Raw genomic sequence first — 22,049 nt, forward strand, 5'->3', positions numbered from 1 at the left:
CATATACCATTCCCTTATCCTATCATATATTATATCATATAACTGGTATTTGAATGTTATATTAATATTTTACTTCTTCTAACCTTGTACATCTGTGGTATGATATTTCCATTAAATTTACTTACTCATTAACTTATTTACTTGTTTATTTACATATCTTTTTGATTTATAATAAAAATATTACTTTTTTCAAATCAGTTTTTTCCTCATAAACTATCATTGATCTTAAAAAAAAATTACCTTTATTAAGATCAATATATGTATTATATTGCACTGCATTTCTTTTATTTATTTCTTTATAAACACAATTTGAATATTATTTTCTTCAATTTCAATATTATAAATAAATTTTGTTACATTGACTAGTATTAGTATTTAATGGACTGTTTATGATGATTGTTGACTACAATATTAAGATCACTTTTTTATCAAAATATAAAAACAAGAGATCAATGATGGCCATGAGGTCGCTCACCTGTATATAGGCCCCAGGAGCTGGGTCACTTTAAACCCCAGGGCTTTTATTTAAACAAACTTTGAAGACACCCATTAGAAGATGTTTCATGATGTTAAGTTTTAACTACATACATATAATGAAAAACAATGATACCCCCCCCCCATCAGGAACAATTTTAACCCAAAGGCTTTTACTTGAACAAACTTGGTAGACACCCATAAGAAGATGTTTCATGCTAAACATCTAAGCTTTAGCTCATTGGTTTTTTTAAAAGAAGATTGTTTTTAAAGTTTTTACTATATACATAATTTGTTAAAAACAATGACACCCCTGGATCGGGACCAGTTTTGAACCCAGGGCTTTTATTTGAACAAACTTTGTAGACACTAACTAGAAGATGTTTCATGCTTAATATCTTAACTCTAGCTATTTGGGTTTTTTCAAAGAAGATTTTTTAAGTTTTTGCTATACACAAAGAAGGAAAATCAATGACCCCCGGGGCAGGGCCAATTTTGACCCCAGGGCTTTCATTTGAACAAACTTGGTAGACACTCATTAGAACATGTTTCATGCTAAATATCTTAGCTGTAGCTCTTTGAGTTTTTTTTTTAAAGATTGTTTTAAGTTTTTACTATATGAATATAGGGAAAATCAATGACCCCCTCGAGCGGGGCCAATTTTGACCCAAGGGCTTTTATTTTAACAAACTTGGTAGACACTTATAAGAAGATGTTTCATGCTAAATATCTAAGCTCTAGCTCTTTGGGTTCTTTAAAAGAAGATATTTTAAGTTTTTACTATATGCATATAGGGAAATTCAATGACCCCCTGGGGTCAGGCCAATTTGACCCCATGGCTTTTATTTGAACAAACTTGGTAGAAATTCACTAGAAGATTTTTCAGGCCAAATATCAAAGCTTTAGCTCTTAGGGTTTTTTAAAAGAAGATATTTAAAGTTTTTTCATTTGGTTGCCATGGCAACCAGAGTTCTGCATGGAATTAAATTCTTTGAACCATTTGATAGGTGACCACCAAAGAAACATTCCTGTTAAGTTTGGATGAAATTGGCTTAGTGGCTTATGAGGAGTTGTCATTTAAAGTAAAAGTTTACGAACGTACGGACGGACGCCGGACGGACGCCGGACGAAAAGCGATCACAAAAGCTCAGCTAACAAAACAAATTTATTGTGTGAAACATGAAATTGTTTAGTCTGAACACTATGTTAAGTGCATGCATTCATTCTCACTATGTTAAAATTTCGAACCATTTTTTGTTGAAAAGATAAAAAAAACATTAATTTCACACACAATGTAACTAAATAGAAACTTTAAAAAACATCACATTTATCATCTGTTTCAACAGACAATAATTAAGTTAACACAGTGTAACTACATGACTTACTGGATCACTTTTTTGTTGAAAATTTAAAGGCATGTACATATTGTATCCTCTAATTGTTTTAATTTAATATCTAATAATAATAATTTATGTCTTTGAATATGCAATAATTTACTTTAACCACAATATTAACTACATGTATCCTATATCACTTTTTTGTTGAAAATGCAAAACAATCATCATCATCATATTCAACATGGAATAACTGATTCTGATCTTTTACATACTGTACAACATCATTTCCCTTCCCTCCTCTAAATCCTTGTGATGTCAATGTAAACCAATCATCATTTAACTCCTCACCATCTCCTGTTATATTACATCTCATTACACTCACACCTACAGTATGAGGAATATGAGGAAGACTATCAATAAACTTCTGCCATGTTGTCAAACTCATTGTGACTTTATCAAACCTAATGTACTTTAAACTCTTCATCTCTAAAGGTAACTGTATTATATTGCCAGTTAACCTACACTGACATAAGTCAAACTTACTGAGATTGTGTAACAATGGTAATACTGTGACTACTCTCTTTGTTATGTTGGTATGATATAATTGAGATTTATTGTAATAATCTACATACAATACAAGTTCTTTTAATTTGTAAGATTTTCTAAAAATATCTAATATTTTTTCATAATTACTATTTTTCAATTCACAAAATGTAAATATTTCAAGGTTTGTAGTATCAGCATCTTTCACACTAACAGCACCATGTAAAACAAGGTACTGAAGTTGTTTATGTTTTGATAAATTTACATCATGCTGGTTCTCACACTCACATTTAACTTGAAAAAGATGTATTTGTTCAAGATGACTGGTTCCCTCAAGAAAATTACAAAATGTAGTAGTATCATCATGACTCATTGGTATAGACCACATTGCTATTGCTACAAGATTGATCATACTAGGTAGGTAACTAACAACTGTTTTACACACTGGGTAATACGCGTCAGTGTAATACTTGTCAGTGTGATAGTCACCATGAAGACACAGAGATTTTAATGTTGAAGTATTTACTTTAATTGTCTCAGAAACACAATTGTTTATCTCATCAATCATCTGTTCACTGGTATTACCCTGTGAATTAAGAATTATTTCAATTTTTTCAAGATGATGAAACATTGGTAAATATTTTGTAAATTTAACATTTTTTGTGTTGATGTCATCTACCTTAATAGACAGAACAGTGTCAGGAACAATTTGATGCTGGTCAATACCTGAACAAACAATATCACAATACTGACTATCAATGACCAAATCTCCTATATAAAATACAGGATTACTTCCTATACTACATGCTGCATTGAATTCTTCAATTGACTCAAACATAAGCTTTTGAATATCAGTTATACAACTATGATCCTCATAAATGTTACTATTTGTTGTTCTCCTGTATTCCTGAACACGAGAGTCTTCTGACACAGTATCATATATGTATTTTGAAACATGTGTTGCTAATCTAGGTTCTAGACCAGATAGCATAATGATGACATTTGACTGCTCTAATATGTCATTTACTGTTGAACAATTCCGAAAAACCTCACAAATAAACTTTTTGACTAATTCAACATTTCCTGTACTATCTGATGAACACATTTTTGCATTGAAATTTATACCAATATTCACTGCAGCCAGAAATTCTTGCATTGATTTGTGAATGAAAGAGAACAATGAGCTTGATGGTTCTGATACAGATAAACTTGGACATTCATCTTCTGTCATTATTCCAAGTTTCAAGCAATTTTCTCTTACTTCATCTGATATTTCTAGTTCATCAAACATACAAATGTCAAATGTCAAGGATTTATCCTTCGGACAATTAAATAGTGTCTCATAAGCCAACTGTGATACTTCATAAATGAAATGGCGGTTTAATCTTAATTTGGTTTTATCGGCTAAATATTTAGGAAGATCTACTTTCTGGGCACCCTTCATGAGTCGAGTACTTGTTCCTGTAGTTTTCATGTCATTCCAGGTGAAGAATAACTCTAACATACCAGTGTAGATGGCACATCTTGATGTTTTATCGAGTTTACCATCAAACCATAGACATATCAGTTGTTGTAGCATAATTGGTACCTGTTTTAAACTTTTCAGAGACTCTTCTTCTAGCTTTTCCCTACAATCTCTGGCTTGTTTATTAGCATGTCTATTTACATTTAATTGTGAGACTGTCCTATTTACCATTTCCCTTTCACATCTAAAATCAAACCCTTTCAGATTCAGCGACTGTTCAATCTCAACATCACTTGATCTTAATGTATGAAATTTCCATGGCCGAGAAGTAGTTACTATTGTGTACTCCTTAAAGATACTATGTTCTGGGACATTTTCAGAGGACCATTCATCTAAGCCATCAAGCAAAATCATAACCCTAGAGGATTCCTCTTCAAGAAGTGTGTTTAACATTTTCATTTGATAACGTTTTAGAAGCATTTCATCAATGCCAATGTTTTGATTATACTGTCTAAGAGGGATGTAAAATACAAAATCAAATTTCTTCATCTCTTTTACACCATTGAATTTCAGTTCATAACTTTTGCTATCATATTCAGAGTCATAAATGTTAAATTTAAAGTCCGTTAAGATCTCATCAGAGTCATCATTGTGAGATTCGGAGTGTACTAAGTCATCGTTGTTATCTAGAATGTCATCACTGTCACTTCCATTTTTCTTCATGTCACCAACATGTTTTTCATTGCCTCGTTTCTCAATAACACCTTGATGTGTCTTACTGCACTCTTCGTTTTCAATGTCTCTACTATGTGCCCCCTTTACCTCTTTATTTATAATGTCACTTCCCTTTTTTTCATGTTCTTCAAAATCACCTCTGTGTTTCTCTTTGCCATCTTCAATTTCATCGACATGTCCAGCTCCATGTCCTTCATTATCACCTCCTTGTTCCTCAGTGCCACTTTCATTTTCATTGACACCTCCTTGATTTTCATTGTCATCTCCATGTTTTTCACTGTTCCCTTCAGGTTTACCATTGCCATCTTCATTTTCATTGCAAGCTCCATGTTTTTTACTGTCATCTCCATGTTTTTCACTGTTCCCTTCAGGTTTACCATTGCCATCATCATTTTCATTGCCAGCTTCATGTTCTTTACTATGTGCCAAACACCAACAGTTGACCAGATATTTACAAAAGCTAGTTTTTCCTGACCCTGCATCTCCTATTACATATACAGATTTTTGTGGGACTCCCTCCTTTGTGAAGATTTCTGACATTGTTACAACCTCCACCTCCATTGTCTCACCCTTTTCTCGTTTTATTTCCCTCGTTATTTTTGGCCTTATATAAATCTCATTAAAGCTACATTTTTCACTTTTTGGTTGTAAAGGTGATGTAGGAACTTGCAGCAGGGTTTTGTGATACTGTTCAATCAGCTTTTTCCGCCATTCTGTAATTTAAATGATAATATGACATCAAATTGTTTGTTAAGGACAAATCAATGAGTTAATAATACAGAAATTAGTATGGACCTGCATTGACAGATTATCACAGGCCCAAAACACTTATTGTGCAAAATAAAGACAACAGTTTAATGTAGGCACACAAGCTCGGTATATCAGTCAGTCAGTTTTTAAATTAAATTATCTTTTTTCTATATACTTAACTTTACTTGTCAATCTACTGCTTTCTACTTTGTTTAAAATATGAAAACAAATATCAACAAAAGAAGCATTGCACTCTATGAATGCATAACCCTAAGTAACACAACCACAAAGTTTATCTCCCAGTCTCAATAATTTCAAAAGAATTGAAACTGAAACTCATTTGTATGAAGACATATTCCAAATTAAAACGAACCTCGGGATTACATTTTTGCTTTGGATTTTTGCAGGCCTAAATTGGATTTTTCCCGCATATGGCATTGAGGTGTGCCTAATTTCCCAGACTGCAGTATATAACATACCTGATTAAGCCTTTACATATCCTGCATAAAATATCCAATTTAGCCTTTTCATATGTAACATACCTGATTCAGCCTTTTTCATATTCTATGTAACATTATTTACATATTTAGCCTTATAACATACCTGATTTAGCCTTTTCATACTATATAATATAACATAACTGATTAATTCTTTTTATATTTTATATAACATACCAGATTTAGCCTTTTCATACTATAGAATATAACATAACTGATTAATTCTTTTTATATTTTATATAACATACCAGATTTAGCCTTTTCATATTTTATATAACAAACCTGATTAAGCCTTTTTATATTTTATATCATATACCTGATAGACTTGTCAAATTCTGTACAACATACCTGATTAAGCCCTTCCATACACTGTATAACAAACCTGAGTTAGCCTTTTCATATATTATTCAACCTACCTGATTTAGCCTTTTCATATATTATATAACATATACCTGATTTAACCTTTTTCATATTATATGTAACATACCTGATTAAGCCTTTTCATTATCTATATAACATTTCTGATTTAGCCTTTTCATATTTTATATAACATACTCGAGGCACACGCTTTCTCATACTTGGGGACCATACATGGCTTTTCATGGAATGGCACGGAAGTGTCGCATTGATAACCGCCATAAGAACATATCTACGGCTGTTTCTAAGTGCAAAATTTTATCATTTCATGTTTATTGTTGAATTCTGCTCAAGCCAGTGCTAGGAGGCGTGGACGGTAGTTTGCACTTACCAGTACCTTCCACTAACAGGCTATATCTAACCAAGCCTGCGACAATTTCAATTCTGTCGTTTTTGGATTTCTTTAGGGATTCTTATTTTCTCTATTTTAGCCCTTTTCTATATAGCATACATGATTAAGCATTTTTATATAATATATAACAAACCTGATTTAGCCTTTTTCAATAATATATAACATACCTGATTTAGTCTTTTCAAATTCTGTACAATATAGTCATATTCATAGTCATATTCTATTTAACATACCTGATTTAACCTTTTCCTATTCTATATAACATACCCGATTTCACCCTTTCATTTTCTATATAACATACCTGATTTTGCCTTTTTATATTCTAACTGTTTCTGTTGAGGAGAATCTTCTAACTTGAGTCTTTCTATCTCCTACAACATAATTAATAAAACAAATAATTGTGTTTTATTTTAAATAATTTAGTAATTTTCAAAAATATCTATTGTATACAGTAATATTTGTATTTTTACTGTGTGCCAATAATAAATATTATCTAAACAAGAGGGCCATGATGGGCCTGAAATCGCTCACCTATATATAGAGTCTATAGTTTATACTTATTTATGCTAACTGTACCCAAATGATACACCCCTTTTTCATTTTAGATTTCTTATTTGCAGTCAGGTCTTTAGTTGCTACTTTTGAAACATGAAGTTATGAAAACTTGCATTTGAGCTTGATCAGTAAAATACAATCTTTAAACTTGCCCATGCGACCACATGTATTAAGCAAATTTTGTCCTAAGCGACCACTGTAAATCCCCCAAGAGCATTTCCTATATATCTTTAATGTATTTCAAAGCGACTTTTGCTCAACGCTATCGGCGACGGCTAATTAGTCAGCTATTTGATATTAATCTTTTAATAAAACGACCACTTTTAAATGGTAAAACACAGATTTTACTGCAGGCATATTCTTAAAGTGCTCCTACCTGTCAAATGTTTGTGTTTTTAGTGAAAGCCGCCTCGTGATTTCACAAGTGTCAACAATCATAACAAAATATATAAATGTGTGAAAAACTGTATTTCCCAAACAGTTTTTAGCGTATGCAAATGAAGTTAATTTAAGATGTGACATGTATGATCGAATAAAATCGATAGAACAATGCCCTGTCCTTACTGAGATGGTGTATACACTTCACTGTTGATATTTTGACTGCATTGAATTGACCTTGAACTTTTATAATCAGTAATTAAATTAATAGTTACAGTTACATGTACTGACTGTAGTTAGTTTCTTTGAATTGAAAATCACCACAGAAAAGATTTACACAAATTAGATTTTACGTGCCGAGGACAAGGAAAAGTAACGTAGTACAGTAGCTTGAAAATTTCAGAAAATGTAAAACATGTAGGTAATGGATCAAAGCTGTTTTGTCAATAATAAGTATCAGAAAGTTATTTTTTACTTGAACATAGTAAGTAAGTAAGTAAGTAAGTAAAGTCTTTATTTAATGAGGCTACACATTTGGTTTCCCAATCTTCCACGTGGGCCTCAAAAACATAAATATACATAAAATATACATAATTTACATCATGGTTATACAGTGAAGTTTTCAAAATACATATACACATGAAAACACAAAATATAATAATATATTACTATATGAAACAATAAATAATTAAAAACACAATAGATATTCAAAATACATGTACAATGCATGAACATACATTACTTTACACTAAATCTATGTAAGATCAAGGTACTTGAGAGAGATTCCAACTGATATAGGATGCTTGAAATTTTCCAACAGTTTCAGATTTACGTACGGAGAGAGGGATATTATTCCATAGTTTGGGGCCCGAGTAAGTCAGAGATTTTCTAAAAATTTCTTTTTTTGGTTTAGGTATAAATAAATCTGAATTTTTTGCTGACCTGAGGTTACGCTCATGTTTTTTGGTGAATAAATTGAAATTTGTTTTTCATGTACTTTGGAAATGAAGCATTGTTTAATGATTTATACATAATGACAGCTTTCTTGTATCTTATTCTTTCATCAAATTTTATCCAATTTAATTCATTAAATAATTCAGTAGATGGGGCATCATAACTTTTGTCAAGAATGATTCTTGCAGCTCTTTTCTGAAATTTTATTATATCCATAACTTGTTCATTGCTACAGTTTCCCCAGACTGTACAACAATAATCTAAATGTGGTAAGATATAAGCATTAAAGAACAGTTTTCTTGTATTTACATCAAGGTACTGTTTTATTCTTAGAAGAAGGTACAACTGAGTATTGCATTTCTTTAACGTCTTATCTACTTGGGTTTTCCACTTAAGGTTATTGTCAATATGAACACCTAATAACTTTTCAGTTTCAGTAAATTCAAATTTCATGTTCTTGCAGGTGTAGTGGTTGTAATTGTTGTTTATTATTATTGGATGACAGGTTCATTGCTTTTTTTTTCTTTGCGTTTAGCATCATTGCATTCTGTTTGCACCACAGATTTACATTGTCAAGGTCAGCTTGGAGTTTATCATGTAAATTTTGTATAGAGAGACCTGCTGCTGTAAGAGTAGTGTCATCAGCAAAAAGATCTGCCTCTGAGGTTTTCAAATGGAGTGGTAGATCATTTATATATATGATGAAAAGCAAAGGTCCAAGGACAGATCCTTGAGGTACCCCTGATATAACTGATGCTGATTTTGATAGGTTGCCAGATACACTGACCTTCTGTGATCTATTTTCAAGATATGATGTAAACCAAGTAATTGCAGAAGAAGAAATTTGATAAAAATGAAGTTTTTGGATGAGTAACTTATGATTTACAAGGTCAAATGCCTTTGAAAAGTCAAGAAAGATTGTGCCAACTACCTTTCCATCATTTATTGCCTTGATCCAATTGTCAACAACATTTGTCAATGCAGTTTCACATGAATGTTTTTGTTCTATTATATTTCTATAAACCACCAAAAAGCATGTAATAAAAGTATAAAAATTTTCTTTTTTAGTCTTAAGAGACTGTTTTGTTAAGTGACCATTTCTAGAAGGTTTAACATTATAGAGGCATAATTTATAGGTCCTCAGTCAAGTCATTTTCCTATTTAAAGAAAAAGTTATAAACATGATACTAAGGCATGGCTCTATTTGACCCATGTTAATGATTTTCATAACTTAGGCAATGCTTCACACTAAATATCTTTCACTTTAGCCATGTAGCCTAAGGATAGGCCATTGATTTCAAAGGGGGCATGATTAATTTTACTTTTAGAGAGGACTATAAGGGGATCACTTCTGTAAAGGTTGTTCAAAATCTATTTTGTTGTTTTGGCCAATATGTTGTTAAAAGGAATTGTAGATAGTCAAGCTCAGTTACAGATCAAAGTTTAGGAGTTTTATACATATATAGGCAAAATTATAACTGTACAATAGAATTCCTTAAAACTTGGCATGTTCTTAGGCTATGATAAAGCTAAACTGGAACCATCACTGAAGATGAGTAAAACCCCCATCAGCAACTTTGACTTTTTGAAAATTAAGTGGTCTGAAAAAAATATTTGAACTCAACCAATAGTAAAGTGTACAAAGAATTATTTCAATTAATTGAAATCACAACCGGTGTTTTCAAATAAGCTTGCTTTACATCAAGTTTGATTCCAATATCTCATTCCTAACTCTAGTTATTGTCCGGAAACCATTTTTCTATTTTTAGTAACGATGACCTTGACCTCGACCCCAGGGGGTCGAAATGCATTACCAACCGAGATCTTCATATAAGATGCTATACACCAAAGTTGGTTAAAATATTCCATTCACAACTCTAGTTTATGTCCAGAAACCATTTTTCTATTTTTAGTCATGGTGATCTTGACCCCAGGGATCCAAATGCAATACCAGCCTGGGTGACCGGTCTGCATATAAGCTTGCTATACACCAAGTTTGATTACAATACCTTATTCCAAACTCTAGTTATCGTCCATAAACCATGATGTGGACGGACCGACAGACGGACAGACCGACCGACAAGCGGACTGCTATATACCCCCTTCTTTTGTGGGGGTTATAAAAATGGGGGCCACCATCCTTGTTATTGAGTTATCTGCTACAAAATTAGACTTGTTTGCTTATATAAAGAGCACAATACCTACTTTTTGCTTAATTTATATAGTTTACTTCTGTTTAAATCAATGTACAAAATTTCAATAAAGAGTAGCTTGACTTTTTTCCACTCTTTGTGAGATTTTTCTTAAAACAATTACCTATTTTTTTTCATTAAAATTGAAAAAATAATTATGACAGAAACAAGAGCTGTCACCAAAGTGACGAATGCCTCAAAAAGGTTTTCTTAAGCATGTAGGTATTATGAAAAGAAAAGAGAATGAAAGTAACTAATTGCTGAATATTGTTCTTTGCATTATTGTACCTGTAATCTCTAATTGTGATAGCATGATGCTTCAAAATAGTGTGCCCTTGACTTTTGAAGAAGGGACCAAGTTCCTGGACACAACAAAATGTTGTTTTGAGATAAATATCTGTGCCAAATTATTTCAAAATTCCTCAATGCATGATAAAGTTACAGTCTGGACATGATTGTTGTGTAAGTGGGGACACGCAGACAGACGGACATGAGCCTTAGCCGCGACACATTGTCTTGATGTGGTAGACATTTGTGCCAAGTTATTTTAAAATCCTTTTATGCAAGACAAAGTTACAGTCCTGACATAAATGTGTATCCTCAAACTCTTCTCAAAAAACAAGTACCTTCAAACTATAAGTGTGACCTTGACCTTGAAGGTAGTGGCATGGGTCTTTGTTGCCACCTTTCCTCCAATGCATGACAAAGCCCGGACATGAATGTGTGTACCTATAAACTCTAATTGTGATAAAGTGTACTTCAAAATGGTAGTGTGACCTTGACCTTTGAGGTAGGGACGTGGTTCTTAGACGCAACACATCGTCTTGATGTGGTAGAAATTTTGCCAAGTTATTTTAAAATCCCTCAATGTATGACAAAGTTACAGTCCGGACACGAATGAAGTGGGGACGCACAGACGGATGGACGTAGTTGTATTGGAATACATGTACTGGTATATCAACCTGAAACAAACAAAAGGAAAACATTTTTTACCTGTTTTTGCTCTGTTATAACTGCCTCAAGTTCAGTAAACTTTCTTTTCTGTTCTTTCCCAGCCTCAAGTTGTCCCTCTTTTTCTTTTGCCAACTGTCTTTCAAGTTCAATAACTTTATTTTTAAGCTCCTCATATTCATCTTTAGTTGCAGCATTTTCGGTAAATTCCCGCATTTTTGTCATTTCATCTTTGATTTGTTTCAAAATTTCTTCAGAGCATTCAGTAGTGATAACAAAGTCTTTTTGCTTTAGCTGATGGATAAAAAAAAAGTTCGATTTTCTTTCAGAGATAAAATGTAGCTATATCATATAGCAACATTTTTATTTCAAAATTACCACAAATGTTTTTTATTTTAATTCTCATACTTTTTCTGAGGGCTTCAAAAATCTGCTTTTAAGGCAGGATGTGTGGTATAGTCATTTGATTGCAAGAATTCTCTATTTTCTTCACATTTGTTTTTCTTACCTGTTACTAACAAGCTTAGATCCGTATTTTTGTATTTGTAGGTATTTCATTTGATTTCATCAATATAAGTTAACTTAAGGCAGTTGTTACTTAAATTTGACTAAAATGAAGTAACCACTCAAACCCCAGTCACACTAGAGCTTACGATTACTTGCGACCACCGGCGACTTGTAAAACTGACGATCAATTCAGCGATTGTCTGCGACCAAAACCATTTTTGCACAGAAAAATTTACTTTTGTGACTATCGTAAGACAAGTCATCATTGACAATCGCACGACAGGTCATAATATACGTACGATGGTCTCAAGATTGCCTGGGATTACTTACGACTACCCATGACATAACATGCGATCACCTACAACTTGTCGTACGACCATCACACGATTACTAAAGACTTCTTAAGATTATCAGTGACTAGTGGCAATTTGTAAAGACTGTCGCACTTCCGAACGACCATCGTGCGACAGTCTTAAGACCTTATAAGATCACTAGCGACCTGTTTGATCGCAAGGAGGTTTTTGTGCAAGCTCAAAAACCTCTCTACGACTGAAATTGGTCGTGGGACCTAAATAAGATAATCTGCGACTGTCAAAGATCACCGATGACCGTCGTAAGACGTTTTAAAGATTGTCCGCGACCAGAGGTCACTGGTTTTCGTGAACTGGTCTTCACTGGTCGTAATTTGATTGGGGCTTTAGAGCACTTTTTTCTATTTAACTCTGTAAATTTAGTAAAATATGCTTAATTCAAGTTATGATAATTTAACTCTTTAAAGATTTCAAACTTATAATTTATTATGTACACTTACATCTTGAAGTTTTCTGACAGCTTGTTGTGCATCTTGTTGATGTAAAAGTTCTTTACCATCTTGTAGAACAGCTATCATGTCATCAATATAACAATTAGCTTTGCTCTCCTCTAACTCCATATTGCTCGAGTGAAAAATTTCGTTTCGGTACTGCCGTACCTAATATACAGAAAACAAATAATACAACATTCACATAAATACAGTGTTCAGCAATGAGACTAAACACAATTCTTAAGTTGAGAATTAAAACTGTAATAAAGGAGTTACTTTAAAATACTTACCATAATAATCATTATTATTATTGTGTTTAAACCGCAGATTATATAAAAGCAAATGGAATAGAAATTGCTTTTCATAAATGTTATAATTATTTCACTGAAGTAATAGTATGTACATGTTGCATTTGCTTATTAAAGGGACTTCACTGAGGTTTTTTGACATGATGGGACTGAAAATATTTTTTCCAGATAATTGTACCATTTGATGTAGGTTTAGACCACTAATCTTTCTGCAAAATTAAAGATCATTCACACACTTCGTTTTTCCAGAATAATTATTCAAATTGTAAGAAACTGACCAAAACTGAAAAGTGTTAAAACGCTTTTCACTCAAATTAGGCTAAGAAAAGCACAAAAATACGATTTTCAATTTATTTCAAAGTATATTTCTTAAATATCTTTGCATATATTACTATTTAAAGTGCCCCAGCTCATTTATGTAAGAATTTCATTATTATGTTATGTTTTTAGACTTTTAGACCTCAGTTTAAGTACAAATAACCTCCTTCTTTACATTTAACAGTGAAGCTTAAAATAAAAAAAGTTTTTGTTTCCCGCCCACACAAATTACAGCTAGCACAAAGATTGTATTGCAAACAAAATATTTGTGAGTAAGATTTTATGCATAACAAGATATGTTTGTAAAACATGTATGCCCCCTATCAGCAGCCAATTAGTCATGTGAAAAGGTTATTATGCATGACTTCTGACCCAGTGATCAAAATATTAATAAGGGTTATCAAGTATCTACTGGTCATGACCTTAACCTTTGACCCCTTGACCCAAAACTCAATAGGGGTCATCTGCTGGTCACGACCAATCATCATACAAAGTTTGAAGTTCCTAGGCCTAAGAGTTTTTAGTTAATTGATCGGAAACCGTTTTAACATACAAGGTCAATGTGACCTTGACCTTTGACCCCTTGACCCCAAAATCAATAGGTCATCTGCTGGTCATGACCAATCACCATACCATGTTTGAAGTTCCTAGGCCAAAGGGTTCTTAAGTTATTGATTTGAAAGCATTTTTACCTACAAGGTCAATGTGACCTTGCCCTTTGACCCCTTAACCCCAATATCAATAGGGGTCATCTACTGGTCATGACCAATCACCATACCAAGTTTGAAGTTCCTAGGCCTAAGGGTTCTTTAGTTATTGATCGGAAACCGTTTTTACCTAAGAGGTCAATGTGACCTTGACCTTTGACCCCTTGACCCCAAAATCAATAGGGGTCATCTACTGATCATGACCAATCACCATACCAAGTTTGAAGTTCCTAGGCCTTAAGGTTCTTTAGTTATTGATCGGAAACCGTTTTTGCTTACAAGGTCAATGTGACCTTGACCTTTGACCCTTTGACCCCAAAATCAATAGGGGTCATCTACTGGTCATGACCAATCACCATACCAAGTTTGAAGTTCCTAGGCCTTAAGGTTCTTTAGTTATTGATCGGAAACCGTTTTTGCTTACAAGGTCAATGTGACCTTGACCTTTGACCCCTTGACCCCAAAATCAATAGGGGTCATCTACTGGTCATGACCAATCACCATACCAAGTTTGAAGTTCCTAGGCCTAAGGGTTCTTTAGTTATCACTCGGAAACCATTTGGTCTACGGACCGACGGACCGACAAGTGCAAAGCAATATACCCCCTTTTCTTCGAAATGGGGGCATAACAATTTTAAATCATTACACATTTGTTGCAAATCGTTTTTCTGGCATTAAACTCATAGTTATATGGACATAATTTCAGCGGTATGGGTTAATTCCTTTAAAAATTCAAAAAGGTAACTTCAAGGTAACTATTTTCATATAGGGAAAATGATTGACCCACAGGGCGGGGCCAAATTTGACCCCAGGGCTTTTATTTGACAAACTTGGTAGACAATCATTAGAAGATGTTTCATGCTAAATATCTTAGCTCTAGCTCTTTGGGTTCTTTAAAAGAAATTTTTTTAAGTTTTTACTATATGCATATAGGGAAAATCAATGACCCCCTGGGGCGGGCCAATTTTGACCCCAGGGCTTTTACTGAACAAACTTCGTAGACACTCACTAGAAGATGTTTCATGCCAAATATCTAAGCTCTAGCTCTTAGGGTTTTTTTTTAAAAGAAGCTATTTGAAGTTTTTTCTTTCGGTTGCCATGGCAACCAGAGTTCTGCATGGAATCAAATTCTTTGAACAAATTTTCAAGGTGACCACCAAAGAAACATTCCTGTGAAGTTTGGATGAAATTGGCTTAGTGGTTTTGTGGAGATGTCACTTAAAGTAAAAGTTTACGGACGGACGGACGACGGACAGAAGCCGGACGAAAAGCGATCACAAAAGCTCACCCTGTCACTTTGTGACAAATGACTGATTTTTCAGTATTTACAACAGTTTTACTATATTTCTACTGCGTTACTAATGCAGTAACGGCTATTTTTGCATATTTTGACCACTTTTTTTGTAATTTACTTGGGTTTTAAGTGCCATTGAAAATGTGTCAAGTGCTTCTTTTTAGTTATTTCACAATATTGTACATTCAAATACATTATCAAAATATACATGAAATTTATATCCCCCGCCGAGTACTGGTTATTATTAACACAACAACTGAAGACATAAGACTTTATTTATATATTAATCATGGCATAAACAGTAATATTCTTTGAACTTGATAAATATTCAGGGAAATAACAGAGCCATAACTTTGTGTTAAATAGTAAAATCTGGAAATGCCAATGAGATGTATGCATACTACATAACTAATCAAGGGCCATAAATCTGAGTTATAAGTATCTGACTGGAACAAGGCGACTATATGCACATCTCCTCTTAGTATCCCATAAAGTTTCATTGAATTCCAGCCGGTGGTAGCAGAGAAGTAACGAGGAAACAAATATTTTTCTGTATGGATACTGTATAACTAATCAAGGGCCATAACTCTGAGTTAAAGTGTCTGACCGGAACAAGCCGATGATATGCGCATCTCCTCTTGATATTGATGATTCCCATAAAGTTTCGTTGAATTCCAGCCAGTAGTTGCAGATAAGTAGTGCGGAAACGATTTTTACTCTATATGCATACTACATAACTAATCAAGGGCCATAACTCTGAGTTAAAAGGTCTGACCGGAACAAGCCGATGATATGCGCATCTCCTCTTGATATTGATGATTCCCATAAAGTTTCGTTGAATTCCAGCCAATAGTTGCAGAGAACTACTCCGGAAATGATTTTTACTCCATATGCATATTGCATAACTAATCAAGGGCCATAACTCTGAGTTAAAGTGTCTGACCCGAACAAGCTGACGACATGCGCATCTCCTCTTGGTATTGAAGGTTCCCATTAAGTTTCGTTGAATTCCAGCCAGTAGTTGCAGAGAAGTAGCGCGGAAACGATTTTTACTCCATATGCATACTGCATAACTAATCAAGGGCCATAACTCTGAGTTAAAGAGTCTGACCGGAACAAGCCGATAATATGCGCATCTCCTCTTGGTATTGATGATTCCCATAAAATTTCGTTGAATTCCAGCCAGTAGTTGCAGAGAAGTAGTGCGGAAACGATTTTTACTCTATATGCATACTGCATAACTAATCAAGGGCAATAACTCTGAGTTAAAGTGTCTGACCGGAACAAGCCGACGATATGCGCATCTCCTCTTGATATTGATGATTCCCATAAAGTTTCGTTGAATTCCAGCCAGTAGTTGCAGAGAACTACTCCGGAAACGAAATTCGGACGGACGGACGAACGGACGGTCAGATGCGCATCTCCTCTTGATATTGATGATTCCCATCAGTTTCGTTGAATTCCAGCCAGTAGTTGCAGACAACTACTCCGGAAACGAAATTCGGACGGACGGATTGACGGACGGACAACGCCAAAACTATATCCCCCTCCCGATTCCATCGGCGGGGGATAATAAGCATGAAATGGAGGCGTGCTGCTTTAATATTTTACAAAATTTAAAATAAACATAATAAATATAGTATACAAATCTAGTTACCTTTGAAAAAAGATTGTTTGGTCCTGTAACATTGCATCCAATGTGACTATGAAAGTATTTGTTATTTATGATAACATGAAGCAACCCAGTACAATCGGTGTCGACTGCTGATGTCTTGTCCTTGTACCCAGGAGCATTTATAAAACATTTGCAAACCTTCCACGGGTCTGTCGACCACTGTTGGGCATCACTGTTTTTCCAAAAAGGTGCTGGTGGCATTGATGCATGATACTGTATAATGCTGTCATAGATGGCACCACATATATTGTTTGGACAGGGTCTCTTATTATTTGGAAAACAACAGTTACATTTATCTTGTTGTAGGGGACATATCCCTTTTGAGACTCGGACATGATCTGGCTGGAGGGTTGTTATCTGACAGGCGCCACATGGTACGTTTGGTTGAGGAGTCTTTGTTTGTTGTATTTTGTTAATAATATCGTTGTGCTGCTGTCTTCCAATGTCATCACAAAATGGCGCAAGTCCCTCTTTAAGATAACCCAAGCCTAGGCCAGCCTTAACCCACTGCCGGTAATTGTTATTCTTTAAATGTATCTCATGTGCCATCTTGATTTCTAAAACAAACAAAAAATATTTTTAGCTACAATTTGTAAGAATCCAAGGAAAACCAACATTAACTATGACTGATCACAAACACTTGTATGCCCTGAAAGCTGGCCCCAGTTAAGGGACCATAAACTTTGACTTACAATGAAGGCATTGCTACTATCACTAGAGGGCCATATAGCCCCAGATTGCTCATCTACAGTACAGATAACGAGGAATATATGCAAAAACCTCGGAGGATCGAGGAATCCACTCGCAACTCCGCTTAAGTATTTGTCCATAAAACCGAGTGACCGAGGACTGCGTGAGAAACATGTGATGAGAGTGAAACAGCACGTGGTGACTCAGAGAGAGTATTACCACGTTACACCATGTCAGTGTCTGGTGTAAATAAATGAGAGTGCAATCTCATTTTACATTTCATTTTAGATTACGATTCGAAAATAAAGATGTTTTTTACTGTTGTTGTTTTCAATTTACCGTGAAACAGTTGAAAGGTACATTTGATTAGAAAAAACACTACCGTAAGCGTCATCAAGTTGTTTTTTTTATCCCGATTAATTCAGTCAGTAGCAATAACCACAGGAACCTGAAATTCTATCAAAAACAAAAAAACGATTTAAAAACAAAAAAAACATATAATAACGGCCCAACTTTTTTGTATAAGAATAATTCAGATTATATAAACTTTGTTAATCTTTAAATGTCTCTAGTCCTATTAAATCACTGCAACAGTTCCTAAAAAAAACAAAAAAATTTGTCACTGTGTGACACGGGAATTGCCGGAAATCATCGGTTATTCTTTCCTTTTGATATTAATGAATCAAGTTGTCTACTTTCGTTTTCATTTGTGATACTTTCAATCAACGAATAATTTTCGACAACATTTTTATTTTGAATGAATAATAACATATACATGCGTTCAAGGATTTTAGTTTAGAGGTAGAGCAAATTTATTTAGGAAATTTATATAGGGTTAACTTGGAGTGTCCGATCCTTGTCATATAAATCTGTGTCATTATTAACAACAAATCTACATGAAAATATAGAAACAAATATTTAGAGAATTTTTATAAATACATTTTGTAATTTGTTTTTATTCATATTTGCAGCTCAAAAACATTTAGATGCCATTGCCAGATCTATTTATTAAATTAATAAACTGTAGAAATATTATAAGTGTTGTTAATTGTGTTTATATTATAGTTAAAGGATGTATAGCCAATAAGCCATCATGATAATGCGGAGGTGAAATAGGGCGGACCGTGAGACAGTATAATGGACCGTACCAGGGCGGGGCAGACCATATTTTGGGACAGGACGGACCGTGACTCGAGACGAGGCGGACCATGTATATTTTCGAATTATATATTGCTATTTAATTTTCTATATATATTTTGGCATCATTATTATCCTAAACATGTCGTAATTATAAGCATTTTCATATTGAACAGATTTGAATTTAAAATTTTAACATCGATCTAAAACTTGTTAAATCTTCATATGATATTAATATTTTAATCATGTGCATAAGGTGGATTGTGGATTAATCTAACTTTATATTCATTATTATAGATATTGACCCATACAATTATAAGTATAAAATAGGTTGTATAAGCTAATGTGAATGGTTTGAGAAAATCTCAAATATAAAACATATTTTCCTTATGCCCTCAATGTTAATATAAACTTGAACTGCCACTATCATGGCGTGAATACCCCCGCATACCACTTTGTCAGAATCAACAGTGGCCATTTAGAGTTCAAGGACAACCTCCCTGCCAAATCTGAGGTTACTAAGCCAGTGCATTGCTAAGTTATGTATTCTACATGCTTCAAATGTGAAAATGTCAAAATCAATACATTGCGGACAGGACATTCTTTAGCAATTGAGAAGAAAAGCTTTTTTTGTCAAGGTCCCTGTGACCTTGACCTTTGACCCAGTGACCTAAAAATCAATAGGGGTCACCTTATAGTCATGATCAACATCCATGCCAAATATGAAGACTGTGGGTCAAAGAAATCTAAAGTTATTGGGCAGACAAACTTTTTGAAGTCAAAGTCCCAGTGACCTTGACCTTTGACCTGGTGACCTCAAAATCAATAGGGGTCATCTGCTAATCATGACTAACCTCCATGCCAAACATGAAGACTGTGGGTCAAAGGAATCTTAAGTTATAGGGCGGACAAGCTTTTTGAAGTCAAGGTCCCTGTGACCTTGACCTTTGACCTGGTGACCTCAAAGTCAATAGGGGTCATCTACTAATCATGACTTACCTCCATGCCAAATATGAAGACTGTGGATCAAAGGAATCTTTAGTTAATGGGTGGACAAGCTTTTTGAAGTCAAGGCCCCTGTGACCTTGACCTTTGACCTGGTGACCTCAAAATCAATAGGGGTCATCTACTAATCATGACTAACCTCAATGCCAAATATGAAGACTGTGGGTCAAAGGAATCTTAAGTTATTTGGCGGACAAGCTTTTTGAAGTCAAGGCCCCTGTGACGTTGACCTTTGACCTGGTGACCTCAAAGTCAATAGGGGTCATGTACTAATCATGACTAACCTCAATGCCAAATATGAAGACTATGGGTCAAAGGAATCTTAAGTTATTGGGCGGACAAGCTTTTTGAAGTCAAGGCCCCTGTGACCTTGACCTTTGACCTGGTGACCTCAAAGTCAATAGGGGTCATGTACTAATCATGACTAACCTCAATGCCAAATATGAAGACTATGGGTCAAAGGAATCTTAAGTTCTTGGGCGGACAAGCTTTTTGAAGTCAAGGCCCCTGTGACCTTGACCTTTGACCTGGTGACCTCAAAATCAATTGGGGTCATCTACTTATCATGACTAACCTCCATGCCAAATATGATGACTGTAGGTCAAAGGAATCTTAAGTTATTGGGCGGACAAGCTTTTTGAAGTCAAGGCCCCTGTGACCTTGACATTTAACCTGGTGACCTCAAAATCAATAGGGGTCATCTACTAATCATGACTAACCTCCATGCCAAATATGAAGACTGTAGGTCAAAGGAATCTTAAGTTATTGGGCAAACAAGCTTTTTGAAGTCAAGGCCCCTGTGACCTTGACCTTTGACCTCAAAATCAATAGGGGTCATCTACTAATCATGACTAACCTCCATGCCAAATATGAAGACTAAGGGTCAAAGGAATCTTAAGTTATTGGGCGGACAAGAAAAAACCGACGGATGGCCGGACGGCCGGACGGATGGACAAGCTGATTCCAGGATACCCCCCTTACAACTTTGTTGTGCGGGGGTATAATTACCTTCATTGTACTATTTTTTATATATACCATTCATAACATTAAATTTCGCTGTATAGAGGAAAATAGATTATTTATATTACTTAATAACAATATGAAAACGAAGAAATAATAATTAATTAATATACAATGTATATTACATGTAATTCACTAAACAGACATCATCTTAATTAAACAAATTCTAATATAAACTAACTTGTCGAAGAATCAAAATTTTACGTTATTGTGTTGTATTGTGTTTCACAATATCAGATGTGAATAACAAGTATTTTCTGTATCATATTATAAGGAACCCCAAATATGAGTTATATTTTTATATTACATAATGCATATTTTTGTACATTTTTGTATCTATAGTTTACTTGTTTGTATTTTCAAATTTAAACCTTAAAATAACATGTATTTTTTACAGTAATAACTTCTTCAAACTTTGGGATAGAAACCATCATTCTTAACATGTCAAACATACTTAAGATATTGTTTAATCAACACATTTTGCTTAAGCCTAGGAAGCACTTTAGGTCTTTTTAGCACTTTTCTTAGTTTAACAGATGGACTGTTTTTTTTATAGAGTTTAACAGATGGACTGTTTTTTTATAGATTAAATACAAACAAATACAGAATAATAGCTGAGTAAAATATCACAGCTTTGTTTCCTTCTTAGTTTTTGACATTTATAAGTGAAAACACATTAATAAATTAATTCTACTTTTCAAACAATTCCAAAACATACCTATAAACATGATAAAAGAGACAGTTTAAGTTAGACAGACATAATTTCTTGGACTGTCAATAAAGGATATATTTTGACTTATACTGTCTATGTGTATTTCTACAGGTATGTTAAACTTTATTTTATATTTTAACTCATGTTAAACTTTATTTTATATTTTAACTCTTTTTCTAAAATCTATAGGACATGAAATTTTGTAGACTTACTTTAGTCTCTGACTTGTTAAAATGTAACTTTATGTTTTACTTACAACATATTTTTCATAGTT

General features: G+C 34.0%; 1 protein-coding gene across 1 annotated transcript; it reads right to left on the reverse strand.

Annotated features, from left to right (window-relative positions):
• Window positions 1-5: 5 nt before the first annotated feature.
• On the reverse strand, window positions 6-18,340 carry LOC132731959 (uncharacterized). Its single transcript, XM_060718261.1, has 6 exons — window positions 18,284-18,340; window positions 17,194-17,768; window positions 12,919-13,077; window positions 11,643-11,894; window positions 6,872-6,941; window positions 6-5,267 (listed from the first exon to the last, which is right to left on the reverse strand). The coding sequence occupies exons 2-6, from the start codon at window positions 17,758-17,760 to the stop codon at window positions 2,005-2,007; spliced, it is 4,311 nt and encodes a 1,436-aa protein (XP_060574244.1). The 5' UTR covers window positions 17,761-17,768; window positions 18,284-18,340; the 3' UTR covers window positions 6-2,004.
• Window positions 18,341-22,049: the final 3,709 nt, after the last annotated feature.

This window comes from Ruditapes philippinarum, unplaced genomic scaffold (genome assembly GCF_026571515.1).
Source record: "Ruditapes philippinarum isolate M1 unplaced genomic scaffold, ASM2657151v2 ctg3008_1_1_1_1, whole genome shotgun sequence".
NCBI classification, from domain to species: domain Eukaryota; kingdom Metazoa; phylum Mollusca; class Bivalvia; order Venerida; family Veneridae; genus Ruditapes; species Ruditapes philippinarum.